General features: G+C 41.0%; 1 protein-coding gene across 1 annotated transcript in view; it reads left to right on the top strand.

Annotated features, from left to right (window-relative positions):
• The window catches only part of UBAC2 (UBA domain containing 2), a 94,081-nt gene extending 79,693 nt beyond the window's left edge, over positions 1-14,388 (top strand). Inside the window, exons 8-9 of the mRNA XM_071742470.1 lie at positions 7,030-7,152; positions 10,526-14,388. Coding sequence (XP_071598571.1) covers positions 7,030-7,152; positions 10,526-10,633 — 231 coding nt within the window. The 3' untranslated portion in view covers positions 10,634-14,388. The remainder of the gene's footprint in view (positions 1-7,029; positions 7,153-10,525) is intronic.
• Positions 14,389-19,265: the final 4,877 nt, after the last annotated feature.

The raw sequence follows: 19,265 nt of genomic DNA on the forward strand, positions 1-19,265 counted from the left end.
TTCAGCTGATGTAGCCATGAATTTATCTGTGATATCACAGTATTTATCTGTAGACAGCATTTATCTGTGATATCACAGTGCCAGCAAGAGCACAGTATGCATGAAGAGCAAGAAAGAAGCCAGGAAGTTTGGAAAAAGAAGTAGGTTGAAGACCTGCTTCTGCTATCTAGGGAAGATCCAAGTCCCCATTTATTAGTACAAATGGAGTCTGAGAGTCTTGCTCCATGCTTCCCTAATATTAGATGAATGAGTAGTGTCAGTTTTCAGTAATATAATCTTTCAGCTTCTGCTTGTTATATATCTTCTTTCTTCTTGACATGGTGACCCATCACTTTCTGGCTGAACTACTGTCATACTGAAAAGTGAATGTTACCACAGTGCACAGTTTGCTACAGGAAGGTACTTACCCTTCCTGTAAGAGGTGAAAATCAGAGTATTCTCTTTCAGTGTTCTGAGCTAACCACCAATTTTTGAGAGCCCCTACACAGCTCTTCACTTTCTGGCAGCCAGTCGTGTGTCTCAGTCAAATAATGACCCCCCTTCCTCTTGTGTGTGACAAGGCCAAGTGCTTGGGCAGGCACGAGTACATGGGGAGGTGCTCACAACTCACTCCACCTCCCTTGAATGCAGTACCAGAAGCAACCATTCCCACCTCACCTCCAAAGAGCAGATGTGCCCATCTGTTGGCATTTCTGGCTTCTGCTAATAGGAAGTCACAGTGGCTGTGCTGAAATCCTTTCTGATGTCTCTCAGGCAGCTTCAGAGGCCGCTCCTGGGTTTCAAAGGAAATAGTTGATCAGACTTCAGAAAAGACCACATGTGAATTTCTCAACTTCTGCAACACATGAGCTCTTCTGGAACAATGCAAGCATCAAAGTTCAGGATGCAGCAACTAAGAGCTGGAGACAGGGCCTCTTGGCTGAAGAAACTTGTCTGTAGGACAAATTTCCAGGGGAAATTGGAGTATCATTAGAAATTGCTGGAGTGCTTTCCTTGGTGAAAATTGCTTTGCATTATTAAGAATGATCCTTGGAATGTTATTGCTGTTACATTTCTCCCCCCTTTCAAAAGAAGGAAGATAATAAAGTCAAACAAAAACAGCAGAGAACAAAAAGACCCCACCCAAAGTCAGAAGGTTTTCTCCTCACAAGAAGAGGCAGGCTAGACATCTGATTTAAGTCCACTGGAAATTTCACCATTGTCTTTACTTTACACAGTGTCCAGGGAGCAGGTATTGTGTTGTTCATGACTATGGTTTTTTGTTTATATCATCAATATGTGTATTTTGGAGTCAATAATTTGTAGAAAAAAATTATGTTGAAAAGCATTTCTTACTGTCAGTACTTTTTTTTTAAATGAAGTTTTATATGAAAGAAGTAAGGCAGCATTTATACCTGTACTAAGTAATGTCTCCTATGCAGAGTAGCAAACTTTAAGAATGTTACTTTAAAAGATGAAATGCAAAGCTATTTCCTTTTTTTTTTTTCTTTCACTGTGGTTGTTATGTTAAGAAAAGGTGAACAGGACAGATATCAGGAGGTGCTTCCTGTTTGTGCAAACAGATGGTGAGTTGGCATTAACCATATACACAAGATAACATTATCAAAACATCTTAACCACATGCATCGTTGTCAAGAGGATTTTTCTAAAAATTTTCTTCAATTTCTTTTAAAATTAATCTAATTAAAGTATGTGCTGATGTGACAGCTACTTAACCGAGTATTTGTTAATAGCCCATCATAAAACATTTTAAATTATTAAGCTTTGGAGAAAAAGTGCTTTTGTGAAATATACCATGGCAGATATGTATATGGGAAGCTGGTAAAACTGTTTTTCAAAAAGAGAGGAAGGAGGTTACGTGAAAAGGCATAACTGGGGATTTAAAAGGCTGTGCAGTCAGAGACATTTGCTAGCTTCAGATACCTCTTCCTTAGTCTGTAAGAGAGGAGGATACTGCTTTCCTTGTAAACAGTATTGTCCCAGACACCATGGAAGCCCCCAACAACCCAAACCAAAAAAAGACATCAAGGATGTGACCTCATAGGGCCCAACTCCAGTACGTAAAGCTCTGGCAGCTATCCAAGACTAAGTCCTGTATATGGCATTTCCTTACAACATTTTCTGTGACCAAGAGCTTCTATTTTCCCGTTCCCTTAATCTGGACTATTCTTAAATTTTATTCTTTGGTTGTCTGAACTTGTGATCATTTTGTTATCTTCTTGTAGCAGAAGTTCAAACATCAGTAGTGTTCTCTTAATCCGCCTCTAGTAGTGATTTTTCAGAGACCAATAAAGGGATCTCCTGGGTATGTTTGTCTCCTGCCAGGCAGTAACAAAGAATTTACAATCAACTGATTCACCCAGTGTTTGCACTGCTAAACCAAAGGAAACTGAGTTTTTCTTAGGTTAAAAAAATGCAGCCTAGGAAGAAGGAAAGTCTTGCAGACCTTTCTGAGGCAAGTCTATCACCCATCCAGTCACAAAATTAATGAAACAGTCTTTTTGTCAAGTGTTTTCCCTGCTGACATGTGGAAGACTATATTGCAGACAGGAATAAAGGCCCTCTCACCAATTTGTACAAAGTAGTTTTTTGAGTGTTATTCAGGAGACTGAATTTCTGAGTGTATGTCTTTCTCTAGTAGCGCAGCAGCCAGGACTTAAAAAACGTTTTGCCATGAACAACAGTAACAACAGTAATGCCATGAATTAGCAACAGAAACCAGAAGTTCCCACTGCAGGGACTGTTCAGGGGACCTGATGGAAACTTTCTGTCCCTCAACTGCAGTGAGCTTGGTACTGTATTAACACCATAAGCAGAGGAGGCCTCCTTGAGCCTCCCATCCTACATCACAAACAAAGCAATGGAGAAATTAGATGTATATATATGTATTTAAAAATCCTTTTGCTGTAGTGAATCTTGCAACATTCAAACAGATGCAAATAAGAAAGCTAATATTTGCACAGATAACATGACAAGGGGCTGCTCTCCAGACCGCTGAATGGTGGAAGGAGTTGAGTGTCCCCAAGTGCATCAACAGGATCATCCTGTGCTGAGGGCCACTCTGGTATGGTACAGCAGCCTTGGACCAGACTTTGGGGGGAGGAAGAGCTGTAATTAATTAGAAAAACTTTGTTGGGGCCTCACCGACATCAGGAGTTCCTTCAGGTCCCTCCCCTTGATCCCTGAACTTCTTGATCCTGAACTTCTTTATGGATACAGATGTGTCAAGCTGTATATCTCCCTCCCTGGTCCTGACCCACTGACTGGACTTCTAAGCTGCATCTTACACCTGCCTGATGATTGTGGCACTGCCTGGCAGTCTGGACATTTGGCTGATCATGGTTGGTAACACTGGGCCTGCTCTTCTTACTCTGGTGCTGTGGAAACACACTGCGTTTCAGTGAGGCCACTGCCTCTGCTTGCCTCGTTGTCACCCTTGCCACCTGCACTCACTGCTTCCTGATACCTAAGGTACAGGACAAAAAAAAATGTCACCTGAGATAATCTCAGTGCAAGACAGGAGTATTTCAGTAGTTAAAACTGGCTCTGGACTGAAGGGGTTTAATGCATCATCCCTACCAAGACCTGAGTGAGGTTAAGTTCCAGCCCCCAAACTGTTTAGTATTAAACTTAATACTTTTAATAACAAACCAACAAACCAGAGTCACAGAACTGTTTGTATTTCATTGAATGAGTTGGACTGGCAGACTGCTTTGCAGGAAAGGAGCTTACATACTGCCCTTTCTCACTGCTGAATTATTGGCTCCTCTTCTGTTTGTATTTTGTACCACTCCAGAGAGCTCTGTTATCTGAGAAACCTGTGGAGGCCAAGGTGATGGGACTGAGCTCATCTCTGCTCATCTGTTGGGTGCCTACTTCCAAGGTTCAAGTATATTGTAAAACCTGTAGATATTTCTTACTGATTCCCCAGTCTGGACTCTTAGATGGTTTGGAAAGCTCACTTAAATAAAATAATCAGATTGGATATCTTCATGGGAAATCTCCTTGACATTGCAGAGTGGGTGTGTTAGCATGGTCAAAAGCCACTGTAGGGAAGGTCTGCAAAATAATTTTGATGAAGCAAAGTGGATTATTGGTCTGGAAATCTTCTGCAAGTTTTTTTAACTGGAATTTGTGATGTTTACTTAATTCAAGATATTTTTTGCTACTTGCTTTGGGTCAAGTTAAAATTCACAGATCTTCATGTATTTCTGTTGTGATAGTTAGGGTTGCCTGAATATCCTTACACAGTCACCATTCACACCACAGTTCTATGGCCTTCATCTCCATCTTTTGTGGATAAGAGATGTTACCTGCACCTATTTCATCCTGACCTTTACTCTATGGGATTGGTCCCAGTTCCAGTCCCGTAGTTCTTGCTCCAGTTCCCTGAACTGCTCTGATCTCCCTCTGCTCTTTTGAGCTTGACTTCATGCATGTCCATCATGTAATTAGAGGCAAGTCTGTGAAGGAAAATAATTTTCTTGCAGTTAAAGATCAAGCAGCATAATGGGCCTGGTTTTGGTGCAGTTTGAAAAGCACTCACAGGTGAGAAGTGTTGGGATTAATCCTAAAAGTTGGTGTTCACAGTTTCAGCCTTTAATATTTCTCATCATTGTATGTTGGATTTCCTCAGTAATATGTTTGTCACAGTTTTCAAAGGTAATTGAAATATTCTGAGGGCAAATGAAAAACGTCTTTTCACAAATATTTTAGTAAAATTTGCCTATCTGTTATTTCTGGAAAGAGTTAGTAGTCTTCACATGGAACTCTTCTGAATACATCAGTCTGTAATTTACCAAGATATCTGCTTTAAACGTTCAAAACTAAATAGTTACGTTAATAAGGAATCAACATTTCTTTCCTGAAAGTAATGGCTTCTGAATGCATTAATTTAAAATAGGTAGTAAGTTTAGGTTAAGGAGATAGACAAATCTCTTTGTAGTGTTATGTGACAGTGCACAGGACAGAGAGGATGCAAAACCAAACTGGAATGAGCTGCTTAGTAGTAAAGCTGATGGCAAGGCTGGAAAGGAACATTTATTTCAGTCTTCAAATACACGAGAATACTGCTAAATTAATGCATCTATTGTAGAATTTATATTTTAGGTACATTATTCTGTATGACTTCTGGCAAAAGAAATGTGTCAGAGTCCTGCTTGTAGGACTTTCCAGCTCATCAGTTTAATGTGAATTACTTTTGGAAGCATTATTTTTCTCCCCCTCAGGAATTCTTAAATGAATAAAAAAAAGGCAAAGCAGCATTAATGCGGGGTTCTTGTTGAACTATAGAACTTAGTGGGCTTTTGGAAATTCAGAGTTAATGAATTAAAACTCAAAATAATTCTGAGTTGAAGGAAACTATAGACGGGAAGTACAGGATGTGATTTTCCAAGGCCATGGAGTAGTGCAGAAGTGTCAATAGATCTGGGATACCTCTCTAGGTTTAAGCTACAAACCAATTCTCTTTGTTTTTTTACTACACTATGCAGTTCAGCTAACAAAAGTATTGTACAGAATCCTTCGGTAAAAACCTCATGACTTTTAAGAAAATAATTTATACAGCATGCCGAATACAAATGTAGATGCATAATCGTTTTTAAAATTCAAAATCACTAAAAGTGGAAACTATGTCTTGAAAACAGGTGATGACTCCTAGGACAGTTTCACAGGGAAAAATGTGCTGTAGTTTATAAGGGACTGGAACATGTGAGGAGCACAAGCATTTCACATCTCCTGACTTCCCAAATGCTCTTTGAAGTGTGCGATTGCACTGCCCCCTGCAGTGTCTGGAGAGAAAGGAGGAAAACAAAGTAAAGGGCAGAAAAAGTCATATTTCTTTTCTTTTTTTTGGTCTATGAGCAGGTTTAGCTGCTGATGGTCTGACTGACTGGAGAGCATTTAATTCTCTAGGTGTACATAAAGGCAGGAAGAGCCTTCGCTGAGAGGGGAAAAGAAAAAAAAATATCTTAAGAGGAAAGTCTTCTGAGAAATGACAGTATAGAACTAAAATAGAGCAAGTAGAGGAAGGAAGCCCATGTCCTATATATACAGAAAGGGAGGGGGATCTTCTCCATAGTAACCGAGGGGGCAGGGGTGGAGGAAAAGGACAACAAACTGCAAAATATATTTGAACAAATCATATAGAAAAAAAAAAAAAAAAAAGAGAGATTCAGGGTTTCTGCTTCATCCCTGCTTTCAGGACCTGTGGTTTTGATGTAACAGAAAATCCCTTTAAAATGTTTTTTAAGCTAATAAAGTGAATTTAGGTTAGTTCTGGACAATTCTAAAGCTTTTGCTTTAGTATTTGTACTTATTACAAGACCTGAAGCTTGGTTGTTAGGAGAAAGTTTTAGTTGCATGATTTACACCATATTAAGCTAGGATTATATGTTTATATTATTACTATGTAGCTAGAAAATATTTTGGCACTGGAATAGTGCCAGATTTTGCAGTGGTGCATGAAAGTTAGGGTAGGTGGGTCTGTGTGTCTGTAAGAATTGCACTGGTGTCACAGAAGTAATCACTCACATGGAAATCACAGGTATCCTGAAGGCTGAGATTATTCTGAACTTTCTGATGTTTTGCTGATGCACTGACAATACAGTTTTTATTTTTGCCCCCCACTTACTTCTTGCACTCTGTTTCCCTGGGTAACTCCAGTGGCAGTCTTGCAAAGCACTTGCAGGACCTGCTGTTGCACCTCTTGCCAGACAAATCCTTCTTAGCAAAGACAGCAGAGCCTTCAGCCTCAGAAATCCAGCACTGTAGTAAAACAAATATTTCACAATGTATGTGAAACATCCTTTCCTCCTCCTGTTAGTGCTGTTCCTTGATTTACAGGGGTACTTCTAATAGCTTGTAAAACAGTAAGGGGCTATTTTGACTTTGTCAAAGACCGCAGCAGATTTTGTTGTTTAAAATATTCTCCTTAAATGTTAGCTTTTCATATTTTGTGGGATGGATGATCTTCTTGTTAAAAGGTAATGTGTTCTTTTTGCAAAGACTGACAGCAGTGTCTGTTTTCAGGGTGGGATGATAAACTGGAACAGACTGTTTCCTCCTTTACGTCACAGACATAACGCGAATTATCAAGATCATCGCCCCTCTGAACAAGACATACCTCCACCTACTGAGGTTTCTGAAGAGCAGGTAAATGCTTTTCTGTCTTAAAATGGCATTTAAAAATGGGTTAGGAATTATCTCTAGTAATTTTTTATCATCTGTTGACGTGGTTTCTTAAACATTCTCTATAGCAACACGAATCAGAATATCAGATAGCGGTGACAGTACAGAGACAGCAGATTGACATTACCACCAAAAACAGAGCTACAGTTCAGCTCGGGAGTTTCTGCTGTTATGTGTTAATGTGTACCTGTGTTGCTGTGAGTTTATGTGTAGCTGTCTTTTGTTTGGGAAGATGAGATGGTATCACTAGTGGGGGCTATTCAAATCTGTTAAAATAACTGTTTCAGAGAAGGAAAAATGGCAAATAGATTTCATTTTTTGTGTTGTTGACATACAGGTTTTCCTTCACTGCAGTCTCCAGCTTAAGTTTCCAGTTCAGTCATGTGGTGTTTTGGAAATAAGAATGTTAGGCCACCTGTGGACTTCAACACAAGCCTTGTGTAAAACCTGGATGTTTCCCTCAGTAATGTAGTTGTCTGATTTCACATACTGATGCCACAGAGAAATTTGTGTCTTTTCTGTCAAACATAGATTTAGATTTAATTTGTAAGTTTAGATTATCAATAGTTTTTTCCCAAAAGAGAGAATGATTTACTAGGAAATCTGAGAATTTAGTTTAATAATAGTCTTGTTTTTGTATTCAAGAAAAAACCCATGCCAAAGAACACCTTTGGCCCCTACTTCCCAACTCAAATTCAAATATGGGGTGAATCATAAGATTTCCCTGCTGAGTTGGTTTGTTTATTTGTTCTATTGACAAATTCTGATTATGGGAACTTTTATTGTTGGGCTGGAACTAACGAAATAGTTATTAGTCTGTCTTACACTGGTTAGGAAAGCAATATACACTTACATTTTCTCATGCATTGAAATAGTAAAGGTCACCTGGTTGCTGTCATTTGCGATGCTAACTACTTACCCTGCAAAACCAAAAGTAATCCAAGTACCTTTGATTTTTCTGGACTGTACTAACACCTGCACAAGTTGTCTCAGAATGGCAGAAAAACAAGGTTTTCTTTAGATTAATATTTGCAAGCATTTGCAATGCTTTTGGTACAAAAATCTCAGCATTTCTTGCGGGCTTTTTAGCACCTGAGCTTACCGTAACCAATCTGTTACATCTCTGTTTCCTGGGGCTGGATTCAGTTCATGTGCTTAAAACAGATAAAAAGAGGTTCTTGTTACAATCCCCATCTTACAATCGTTGTTACAGTTGTTGTTACAATGATGCTTGCTGGATATTGCTGTAAATGGGAGTATTGCAGTACCATCCACCACTTCTTAAGGTTAGAATTCATGGCACCTCTAGCAAAAAACTCTTCTGAAGTGTATTTCTGTGGTTAGCTTTTATTCCACTGCCTGCCCTTTTTCTCATAAAAAACACAATAAGATGAAAAGTCAGAGGAAACTTCAAAAAGCTAAAGGTCCTGAAATCCGTTTTGAAGTTACACTGATGTTGCAGCGGTGTTAAAAGTAACAATTCATTGCTCTCTCTGCAAGAAGGTGAGAAAATGACATTGTTTTCTACCGGGGATGGGGGGGGGGAAGGGGGAAAGAGGGAAAGGTAGAAAAATGATCGGTACTGTGATTTGATACTGTGACAGCAAAGATATCCATTTTCAGACACTTTATAACACTGTATTTAGATGAAGAGGATGTCACCTCTGGGCATACTTGGCAGTAGCCTATTCCTCAGTAAGCCACCAAAGCAGAGAAGATTAAAAATACTGAAAGTTCTGGAGGTGTCTTAGAGACAGGAGAGGTTGATTTAAAGGAACCTTTCATTTAAAAGGCATTTAATGTACTTTCAATACTTTGCACATTGCTCTTGTACCCTGGGAAGAGTCCTCCTGAGGTGTAAACATCCTCTGCTCAGCTTCCTCTGCTGCTGCTGCGGGCTCTGTACCAACAGAGGAGGAGCAGTGGCATCTCCCAAACAGCTCCTGGAGCCCAGGATTTCCAGGTTCAAGAGCTGTGGTGTCTGGTCACAGGTCTTTTGGAGCATGCTGAGGAATCCTAGAATCCTAGAATCCTAGAATCCTAGGGGTTGGAAGGGACCTCGAAAGATCATCTAGTCCAACCCCCCCTGCCAGAGCAGGGCCCCCTAGAGTACATCGCCTAGGAACGTGTCCAGGTGGGTTTTGAATGTCTCCAGTGAAGGAGACTCCACAACCCCCCTGGGCAGCCTGTTCCAGGGCTCTGTCACCCTTACAGTAAAAAAATTTTTTCTGATATTCAACTTGAACCTCCTATGCTCCCATTTACACCCATTACCCCTTGTCCTATCACTGGTCACCACTGAGAAAAGCCTAACTCCATCTCCCTGACACTCACCCCTTACATATTTGAAAACATTGATGAGGTCACCCCTCAGTCTCCTTTTCTCCAAACTAAAGAGACCTTATGCTGCAAGTGGCCACATTTTATTTTACAAGCAGCTCCATGTCTGGCCCTCACCCTTTCTCGTCCCTTCTCTAGAAGATGAAATATAAAAGTGAATGAGTTATATCGTGACTTTCAGTCATACCTAATTGAGAACTGTTGATTTTAAATGAACTTTAGATTGGAATTTAGCCATAAATTGAATTTGGATATACTTGCATTGCTTTTTACATGTGGTAATTTGAATATCTGTTAGCAAACAGGTTAGGTGTTGAGTGCAACATAATATTATCAAGAGGGACAGTCAAAGTGGTTGTTGATTACAAAAGTCACTTCCTTAACACACCCTTTCCAGGTAATTCTTCCAGGTCACTGATTTACACTATTTGTTTTGAGATTATTTCGAATCTTACCAAGAACTTTACTGTGAATTCATTCAAGTATTGTGCTGCCTCTGTCTTAGGGCTTAACCTTCAGGTTTGGGTGAACTATTTTGATTTTTTAATGCCTCCTTGATAAGAAGGTCTTTTCAAGGAAAGCAAAGTTAAGAATGTCTGGACAGATTTTTGCATCTGCTATAAAATGCCATATTTTGCTCAGTCTTTGAGGTCCTATTCTTCTCAACAGCAGCAAGCCCCAGGGTCAGAGCAGTTTATGTGTGGTGCCATACTTTGTGTTTTACTCTTCTTTCAAAACTGGACCAGCTAGGGAAATAGAGGTGTGTTTTTTTCAGTTGATTTTGAATGAAGCACCAGAATGCAGTCATCTCTTTGGCAGTGTTTTCAAGCATGCTGTTCCAGATATGTTTTTTTGGCAATGCATAGCCACTCTTGCTTACTCTCTGGGAGGGAAAGCTTTTGAACATCCAGAGCTGTGGAAAAGTGATCTCCAACCCTGCTAACATGTGCAGTGTGAATAAGCCTCGGGTTTTAAAGAGGTGTTATTTCTTTTCCAGGTTGCACGACTTATGGAAATGGGATTTTCCAGGGGAGATGCTCTAGAAGCTCTGAGGGCTTCAAATAATGACTTAAATGTAGCCACTAATTTTCTACTGCAGCACTGATGGTTTTCTGTGTGAAGGAACTTCTCTTGATGGGTTTGTACACGTCCGAAAGAGGATCAAGGCCACCTGCTGGACAGACTGACAGGGATCGTTCCCCCAGGAGCATCAGGAAGGAGGAACTGGGCTTCTCATGACTGGTGATTCAAAGTGATGTTAATGAATGACATGAACTGTTCCTAAGCCTTCAGATCACTTGGTCGTATCTAGTCTGGTTTTCCTTTTCATAGTAACTTTAATTTCTTCTTGTTACTGGATATCACCGAAATCTATTTTTAAAATAAAGTAGGTGGGTTTTTTTTCTTGTAAATCCTTGTTAGACATGTTATCAGGATTAATGACTAGGAAAAGAAGCTCCAACAACTGCAACAACTAGACTTACCTATGAAGAAAAATAATATTTTTTCATTTACCAGTCTAATTTCTCTCTCTTACATGTGATTTTACCATTACATGATTTCTGATTACAGTAATAAGAGGTTTGAAAATCACTTCATTTTCAACTCAGTAAAGGCTTATGGGACTACTGTGACATTCTTCAGAAAGTTTTATTAATGCCTGTAATATTTTCTGTCTTGAATTCCTTTTTAAATAAAAGTTGTCATTCAGCACATAATACACAGATAGGATGCGAGAAAATTCGTGTGCGTATTGCAAACAATGGTAAGTGACCACTGTAAATTTAAATTTTACAAACTGAATAAATTGCTGTTCAGGTGCAGGGCATGAAGATACTCAGTGGAAGCAATAGAGCTGAATCAAGTGATACAATAAGATCAAAACTGAAATTATTAGAATGACTTCTATGTCTGGTTCAGACAGACTTCTTTAACAATGGATGTATGCTCAGTGACCTATTTGCTGGTTTCATTTTTTGAGCTGGCTACATACTCTCTTGAAAGAAAATGATGAAAAGATAACTTTATATATATATGAAAGTTCTAGTTTTCTACTGTCATAGATGTGGATCACCCTGCATTTGCTGAATCCTCACTGTCTGAACCAACTTACTGTTAATCATGGACTAGAAAATTAACATTAAAGGTGATTGAGGCTAACACAGGAGGTCACAGGACACTGATGCTAAGGTAGTACAATGTTCTGTTTGGGTCTGGAAGTTTAGGTTGATAAATCAGCTTACTTGGCTTGACTCTAGGAAGTGCTCAGTTTTAGCACCTTAGGAGTTTCAGGAGGTGGAGTGGAGAGAGGGGAACATCTCTGTGAAACCAAGCTGAAGTAATATGAAATTCCAGGCTGGGACTCCTTGAAGCCAATCTACTCATGTATCTCAAGCATTTAATGTATGTTTCTGCATGTATTTTCTTTTGTACATTGTGTGTGTATATGTATGTGTCTCTTTGTAAACACACAGGCATTTTAAATACAAACATACATTAGGGGTAAGAACGAGGTCATCAGAAGCATAGCAAAGGCAGTTGCATGTGCAAAGGGGAGGAGGTGAGAGGATGCAGGAGAGAGAAGGATCTTTTGAAGATCCAGGTGAACATGTATGTTCCAAAGTACAGTCCTACATAGTCTCAGTTGGCCTGGAAAATACAACAGGAGATTACAGGACAAGGTTTAGAGAAATAGCTTTTTTTTTTTTTTTACTTGACCGATGAACCTGAAAAAAGTCATTCAGGCATACAACTCCTTACCCAGAAATTACATCAATTTTGTGCAACTTTTGTCACGACATGATGTTTAATAAGGCCAATGTCCTGTATGTATTTTTTAGTGTTTTCCAGCAGGTAGAATAAGGGTTGGATTTTTTTAGTGACTGTGTGTTTTCCTGGGTTTACACCGACCTCCTTCAGGGCTTGGCTCGATGCTATGATCACATTATGTAGGCAGGTTCTGCTTTTTTACTGAAAGCTTTTGGTTTTGTGAAGCTGAGTGGTTCTGTGTGTGGAGGCTTGGGATGTTTCTGTACCCAAAGAACTCCTGAAGCCTGATGTCTTACAAAGGAAAGGGCAAATGTAAGGAAAAAAACCCTACAATAATTTGTATATGCAAACTAGTTAAATGTTTTGAAACCAGTACAGGTTTTAATTTTGAAACAGACAGATTCTTCCATCATAAATATTTTCTTAAAAGTAGCAATAAAGACTAGTGGGTTCCTGAAGAAGTCAAATTTTGTCTGTAGGAAATAAGGGTCCACCCAGCCCAGGGTAAATTAAATATGAACTGTGCCCTTTCAGGCATCCCCCTGCTCTAGAGATGAGCACAAAGAGCATCTCTTCCTTGGAATTTTAATACATGTCAAGTGGCACTTGGGACATGTAAGTGGATATTCTCCAGGTCTAAATACTTTCTTAACTTTTGTCTTTCAAGGAGTATCCAAATGTCACGTTTGTTTGGAGAGCCCCATTTTGCTGGGCATTCTGCAGAACATCAAACATAAAGGGTAAAATTCAGGTCTTATTGATGTCAGTTGAAAACTCCCCTTGGCATCTGTGAGAATAATTTCTGTTAAAAATGCTTCCAGGATGTGATTTCCAGTTAAAAAATAGAAAATAGAAAAGAAGAAAAGAAAAGAAAAGAAAAGAAAAGAAAAGAAAAGAAAAGAAAAGAAAAGAAAAGAAAAGAAAAGAAAAGAAAAGAAAAGAAAAGAAAAGAAAAGAAAAGAAAAGAAAAGAAAAGAAAAGAAAAGAAAAGAAAAGATAGAAAAGAGAAAAGAAAAGAAAAGAAAAGAAAAGAAAAGAAAAGAAAAGAAAAGAAAAGAAAAGAAAAGAAAAGAAAAGAAAAGAAAAGAAAAGAAAAGAAAAGAAAAGAAAAGAAAAGATAGAAAAGAAAAGAAAAGAAAAGAAAAGAAAAGAAAAGAAAAGAAAAGAAAAGAGAAAAAGAAAAAAAGTAGTGGTAAAAGGAGGGGCCTTGGGTGCTGTTGAACATGGTGTACAAGAGCCATAGAACAACGATTCACATGTTAGAGCTGGAAAACTCTTAACTCAGTTACCAGACATTAGTAAAATTTTTTCATGGACCATTTCTGAGAAGGAGAGGAGTGTGTTTTTCACAGCCTACACAGTTTTTGTCCAGTGTGGTTTTGAGTAACCTTGTTGCAGTTTCTATATTGTGTGTGACCCAACATTGTTTTTTAGGCAGTGAGAGAAGGCAGAGTATTTTTTTATGGAGAGAATTTTAAGCCCCTAAGAAATTCACACTGGTTTTAGTGAAGCCAAGATATGGTATTTTGAAAAAAAATTAGTTGCTGCTGTTAAAATTTCTCTACTAGACTAGGAATGTAATTCATTGGGGGCTTTCCAGATAGTTACATGATGCTTTGAAATACACCTACAGGGAGATTCTTTGTGGAAATCTACCTGATAAGCTGCCAGATTCTCAAGCCCTGCCTTTTTACTAAGCCTCAGAGTGACTGGGCTGGGTACCTACCAAATCCATTCCCTGCTCCCCAGATGAGTGTTAAAGGTTGCCTGCAACTTGGGTCAGCACATGGACTGTCGCAGCTGAGTCCTGCACCCACCTCTGCTGCCCAGCCCTTGTTGGTGCCTTTGTGAACATGTGGAGAAAAGGTCTTGTTATTTTTGTCTGAAAAAGAAGAAGAGGCAAGGCACTGGGCAAAGGCCAATGAGTTTTGCTCTCCTGTTGGTGTATATATATACATATATGTGTATATACATATATATGCATGTGTATATATGTATATATACAGAGTGAGTATATTTATGTATTGATTTGATGAACTGAACTGGAGCTAAAAGTTTGTTGAAGAAAATTAAAAGTCTGTATTCAAAGACTCCCATCTCTCACACACGTCTGTATTTGGAGTATTATGCTGCTTTTGAGGCACCCAAATTTGAAGACACTCAGAACTACAACTCTCATGTTGTAGGGGAACAGCATCGGTTTGGGGATAACTAAATGCATGGTATTTGTTTGAACTGAGAAGTTCTGGGCCCCTCAGTTTAGGAAGGATATCGAGGTCCTGGAGCAGGTCCAAAGGAGGGCAACCAGGCTGGTGAAGGGACTCGAGCACAGATCCTGTGAGGAGAGGCTGAGGGAGCTGGGGGTGTTCAGCCTGGAGAAGAGGAGGCTCAGAGGAGACCTCATCACTCTCTACAACTCCCTGAAAGGAGGGGGTAGCCAGGGGGGGGTTGGTCTCTTTTCCCAGGCAACTCTCAGCAAGACAAGAGGGCACGGTCTCAAGTTGTGCCGGGGGAGGTTTAGGTTGGACATTAGAAAGAATTTCTTTACTGAGAGGGTGATCAGACATTGGAATGGGCTGCCCAGGGAAGTGGTGGATTCTCCATCCCTGGAGATATTTAAAAAGAGACTGGATGTGGCACTCAGTGCCATGGTCTGGTAACTGCAGCAGTAGTGGATCAAGGGTTGGACTTGATGATCTCTGAGGTCCCTTCCAACCCAGCCAATTCTATGATTCTATGACTCTATGATAAGTGCCATTAATTTCTTGTGTGTTTTTCCACAACAAAAATGTAAATGAGATTAGCTTTAACTTGGTAGTCAAGGTAATAAGTAATTTATGTTAATAAAAGTTAGTACTCTTTTAGTAGGAGAGTCACATGAAGACACAAACACTATATCCATTTATTTATATGCATACATATATGCATATTTATATATATGTATGTGTGCTTACTTAAAACCTACTGGGTTTGGTTTAATTTTTAGTAGAATTACATTCCTCCTGTTTCCATATATAAAGGGATACTTTGACCATAGGAAGTCCACTCTGAACTGAAACTCAAAGAGAGTACATGCTACCAATTTCAGTCCATATATAAGCCAAGAAACAGATAATGGGAGCAGGTTAATGGGACAACCTGATGAATGAGTGGGCCTGGTGAAAATCTCAATAAATTGTTAGTTCACTGGTTGTCATTTTACTTTTTTTCCAAAAGGGAGTTTTAAGAGGAAACAAGAAGTTAACTGGACTCACATGTATTTGTAGAGGCCTGTTTCCAAATCAGAGCAGTAGCACTGGAGAAAGCAGAAATACACGTACTTGAAAAGTGGATGAAAAATTTCAGGATCATGGCTGAACTGAAAACAGGACTTGGCCTTTTGAACAGAGATAAGTAGGGACCACAAGTATCACTTAAGATTAGCAAAGGAAAGGACTTGAGCAATTTGAGGGAGGTGGAACTGAGCAAAAACAGAGTTTAGAGAAAAGCAGAAGACAGAGGGCAGAAAGAAAAGCCCTGCTGAGAGGAGTGGGGTGGGATGTCACATTGCTCCTAGATCAGCTTTGAAAGAATTCATGTAGTTTCTGTGTGGAAAGTGTAAATATACAATATTGTGACTAACCTTGTACAGAGAACCATCTCTTTTTTCAGGGGTGTCTGGTAGGGGAATCCTTCCATTTAACTGGTCAGTTTTGCAAGAGATGGTACATGTGAGCAAGAGAGAAAACAGTGTAATCCCAGCAGTGAAGCAAAGCCTGGAGCCACCACGGTGTGTTTGAGGAAGCAAATGTTCCTGGATTTCACTCTACAACCAGTCCTGCCAGCCTCATTCTTCTCCCAGCACCCCATCCTGACTTTGGGGAGACCTGCTCCAGAAAGGACACAGCTCCCCACAGGTACCACTGCTCTTCCCTGTTGTTTGTAAACCCCTGCACCATGAGGGCACACGGGGAAACAAGTGTCCTGCTTAAAGGAGGTGGATTAAGAGCTTGTTCTTGTCCCTCAACACTTGCCAGTGTTTGTTTTGCCGGTGTGGGGGGGAAAGGCAAAAGGGCACCATCAGATAACCATCAGATCCCTGCATCACCTGGCCTGAACCCACCACAATAGGGCTTGTTGCTTGGTGGTGAGAAGCTTTTATTTTAAGTAGATAAATGCATTTTTACATTACAATTATTTTACTGGCTTACAAAGGTGGATGTCATGACGTGCAGTAGGTTCAGTTCTGAAGCATGTGAGGCAAAGCCTTGGGTTGTGTGTTGTGCAGCCCAGAGGGTTTGTTATCAGGTAACACATAACCATAGCCAGCAGCATGAGGTTTGGAAGGGCTGTGAGGAGAAAAGGCAGTACTGTTGGAGCCCCATGTGCTTATTTGCCAGCAAGATGGGGCTTGTCAGACAGCCAGGTCAATTGCAGATATTCCACCTGCTTTCTGCATTCCTTTCAACTCACCCCTTTGCAGAAGTTGAGGAGAAACCTGAAACAGGCTGTGTTCTGGGCATTTTGGCTCACAGAGGGATTTTGAGCTACATAGGTCACAGGATGAGTTTGCACCACGTACATATATGACCTGTAGGACTATACAGTGGTCTGGCAGTAGTGTGTGACCAGTGTATTCACTGCCCTTAGATAAAAATGCAACTTTCCCTCCTCAGAAGATAGAACAGCAACAGGCTGCAGCCTGGGGTGAAGCCTGAAACACCGGCACAGGGGGCAGTAACAACTCTCTACATGGAAAACCATCCCGGATCCCTGTGTGCTGGCCTGTGCTGGCCATAAACTTCACAACCATCCTTCTTATCAAATACTCCAGGTTCCCGAGCCACAGTAGACGCGTGGGGGGAGCACGGGCCACATTTGTTATTTTATTATTTTTTTATTACATTCGTGGGTGTGTTTTTAATCCTGAGTAAGAGTTTCAGCTCCCTCTTTCGTCGGGAACTGGTGTTGCTTCCCCTCCGACGCGGGGATGCTCCCACCCAGGGCAGCAGCAGGGGGGGCTCCAAAGGCTCCTTTGCCCAGGCTTCTTCTGACCTGCCCAGGTCCCTTTCCCTCTCCATCCCTTGGGTGTGCCCTCTGGTCCAGCTAATTGCCTGCAGTCTCCGGGTGGGTATTCCCAAAGACTGAAGAGCCCAGAGCTGGTGTTAGAGCAGGGAGGGAGCCTGGATCCCTCCTGCATGCAAACTGTTCACCTGATTCCTTCTCTAAAGGCTCTTACTGGTCACAAGGTGGGAATACCTTTATTAGTAAAATACTTCAGAGAAAAATAGAGCCCAGTAAAGAAGAAATGAGGTTACATTCATACTCCACCTTTTCCTGAGAAGACTTCACCAGAGATTTGGTTTTGCCTCTGCCATAGGCTCCAGTCTGTCAAAGCATCTCTACACCTTGGTCTTGAGAAGGAAGGTTGGTGGCTGCTGCAGACCTGTGCTCTGGTGGCCATGTGGGGACTCACTGAGACCAATAGCCATGGGCCACTGTTCTCCTGGGAGCTCACCCCAGAGTCACATGGGAATGTGAGTTAGGAAGGTGACACAGCCACTCTCTTCTTAGCACGAGAAGGTGATGTTAGGGGGTGACAGCCACCATCTGCTGATGGGGAAGTTCAGGTTGGACAGTGGGAAAAATGTTTGCAGCCAGAGGGTGCTACAGCAGGGGAACCCTCACCTCAGCAGGAGAAGCCTCCTTGCCTGAAATTTCTAAGTCTTGGCTAGAAGCCATGGCCAGGTACAGCAGCCACAACATCATTCCCATCATGGTCCTGAGTGTGATCCATCTGTTGGATGAGGTGATGCAGAGAAGTCTCTCCCAGCCAACGCTTGTTTGATAAATTAACAGTGCACTAGAACTGTACAGCAACTACCAGCCTACTCAGGATCCTTTAGGGTGTTCAGACCATTGATATATTATTGTGTAGCAGCTCTTCCTTGTCCGTTCTAACATGCTTTTTAGGACATGGGCTCTCTTCAGGCCAGCAGGTTAGACCTGCTTTGAGGAGGGCTCAGATAACCTGAAAGGACCTACTGGAGTCCCTCTTCTACCTGAATTATTTTAGGCATCCCTCTTAGTCAGCCTTCAGGATGCTACAGTTACCTGTATGATGGCAAGAGCCATCCAAAAGCTCATTCGTGCACATTTAAACAATAAAGGGCTGCACGTTACACTATTGTTAACTTTCTAGCCATGAAAAAATGTTATTACCATGAAGAATTATTTGTAACAATAAAAAATGTCCGCTCATGAAACTTCTCAGCTTTCAGCAAAATAAAGCTGTTTTTTTTCTACTTATCATGTCTCTCTCCCTTCCAGCCTTAAAGAGATGCCTCGTGAGCTGTGAAATTCCACATGTGGTTTTAATCATAGTCCAGCGACTTTAGAAAAGAGCTGAGGAAGTCCTTGCTCCTGCTGATGTTCTCCTCAGCTCATGGGCTGACAGTAACCTGATATCCCAGGGCTCCTTCTCTCCCTCTGGCAATAGTCATAACCTGCCCTTACCAAGGCTCACAGAGTCATCAGGGTGCCAGGCTCAAGCAGAGGTCTGTCAAGGTGACAGAAGGCCAGCTTCAGTCCTCATTCCCTTCTCCCTTTTCCTTGAATCCCTTTGAGTTAAGGAGGGATGGGAAGGTTTCTCTGGCAAGCACCCTCAAGGAGGGTTGGAAGTCTTACAGCTGAGCCCAGGCATCCCTTTCCTGGCTGTGGGTCTCAGGGCAACCTCAGCACCATCAGCTGTGAGGAAAGGCACTCCTGGGAAGGAGCAGTCACCTGAGCTGCTGCAGGAGAGCTCTCAAAAGCTCTCCAAGTCCACATCTTTGTCCCTCTCCCTTGAAGAAAGACTTTTCCATCAGCTCTCATGCACCCCATTCCATGCCAGGGTGCAAGAAGCTGGGCAGGAGGAGAGCAGAGCTGCCATTTGCCAAGGCAGAGAAGGAGCTCCAGGCAGCTTTCTGCACAGAAGTAACATCCCAGCC

This window comes from Heliangelus exortis, chromosome 1, assembly GCF_036169615.1.
Source record: "Heliangelus exortis chromosome 1, bHelExo1.hap1, whole genome shotgun sequence".
NCBI classification, from domain to species: Eukaryota; Metazoa; Chordata; class Aves; order Apodiformes; family Trochilidae; genus Heliangelus; species Heliangelus exortis.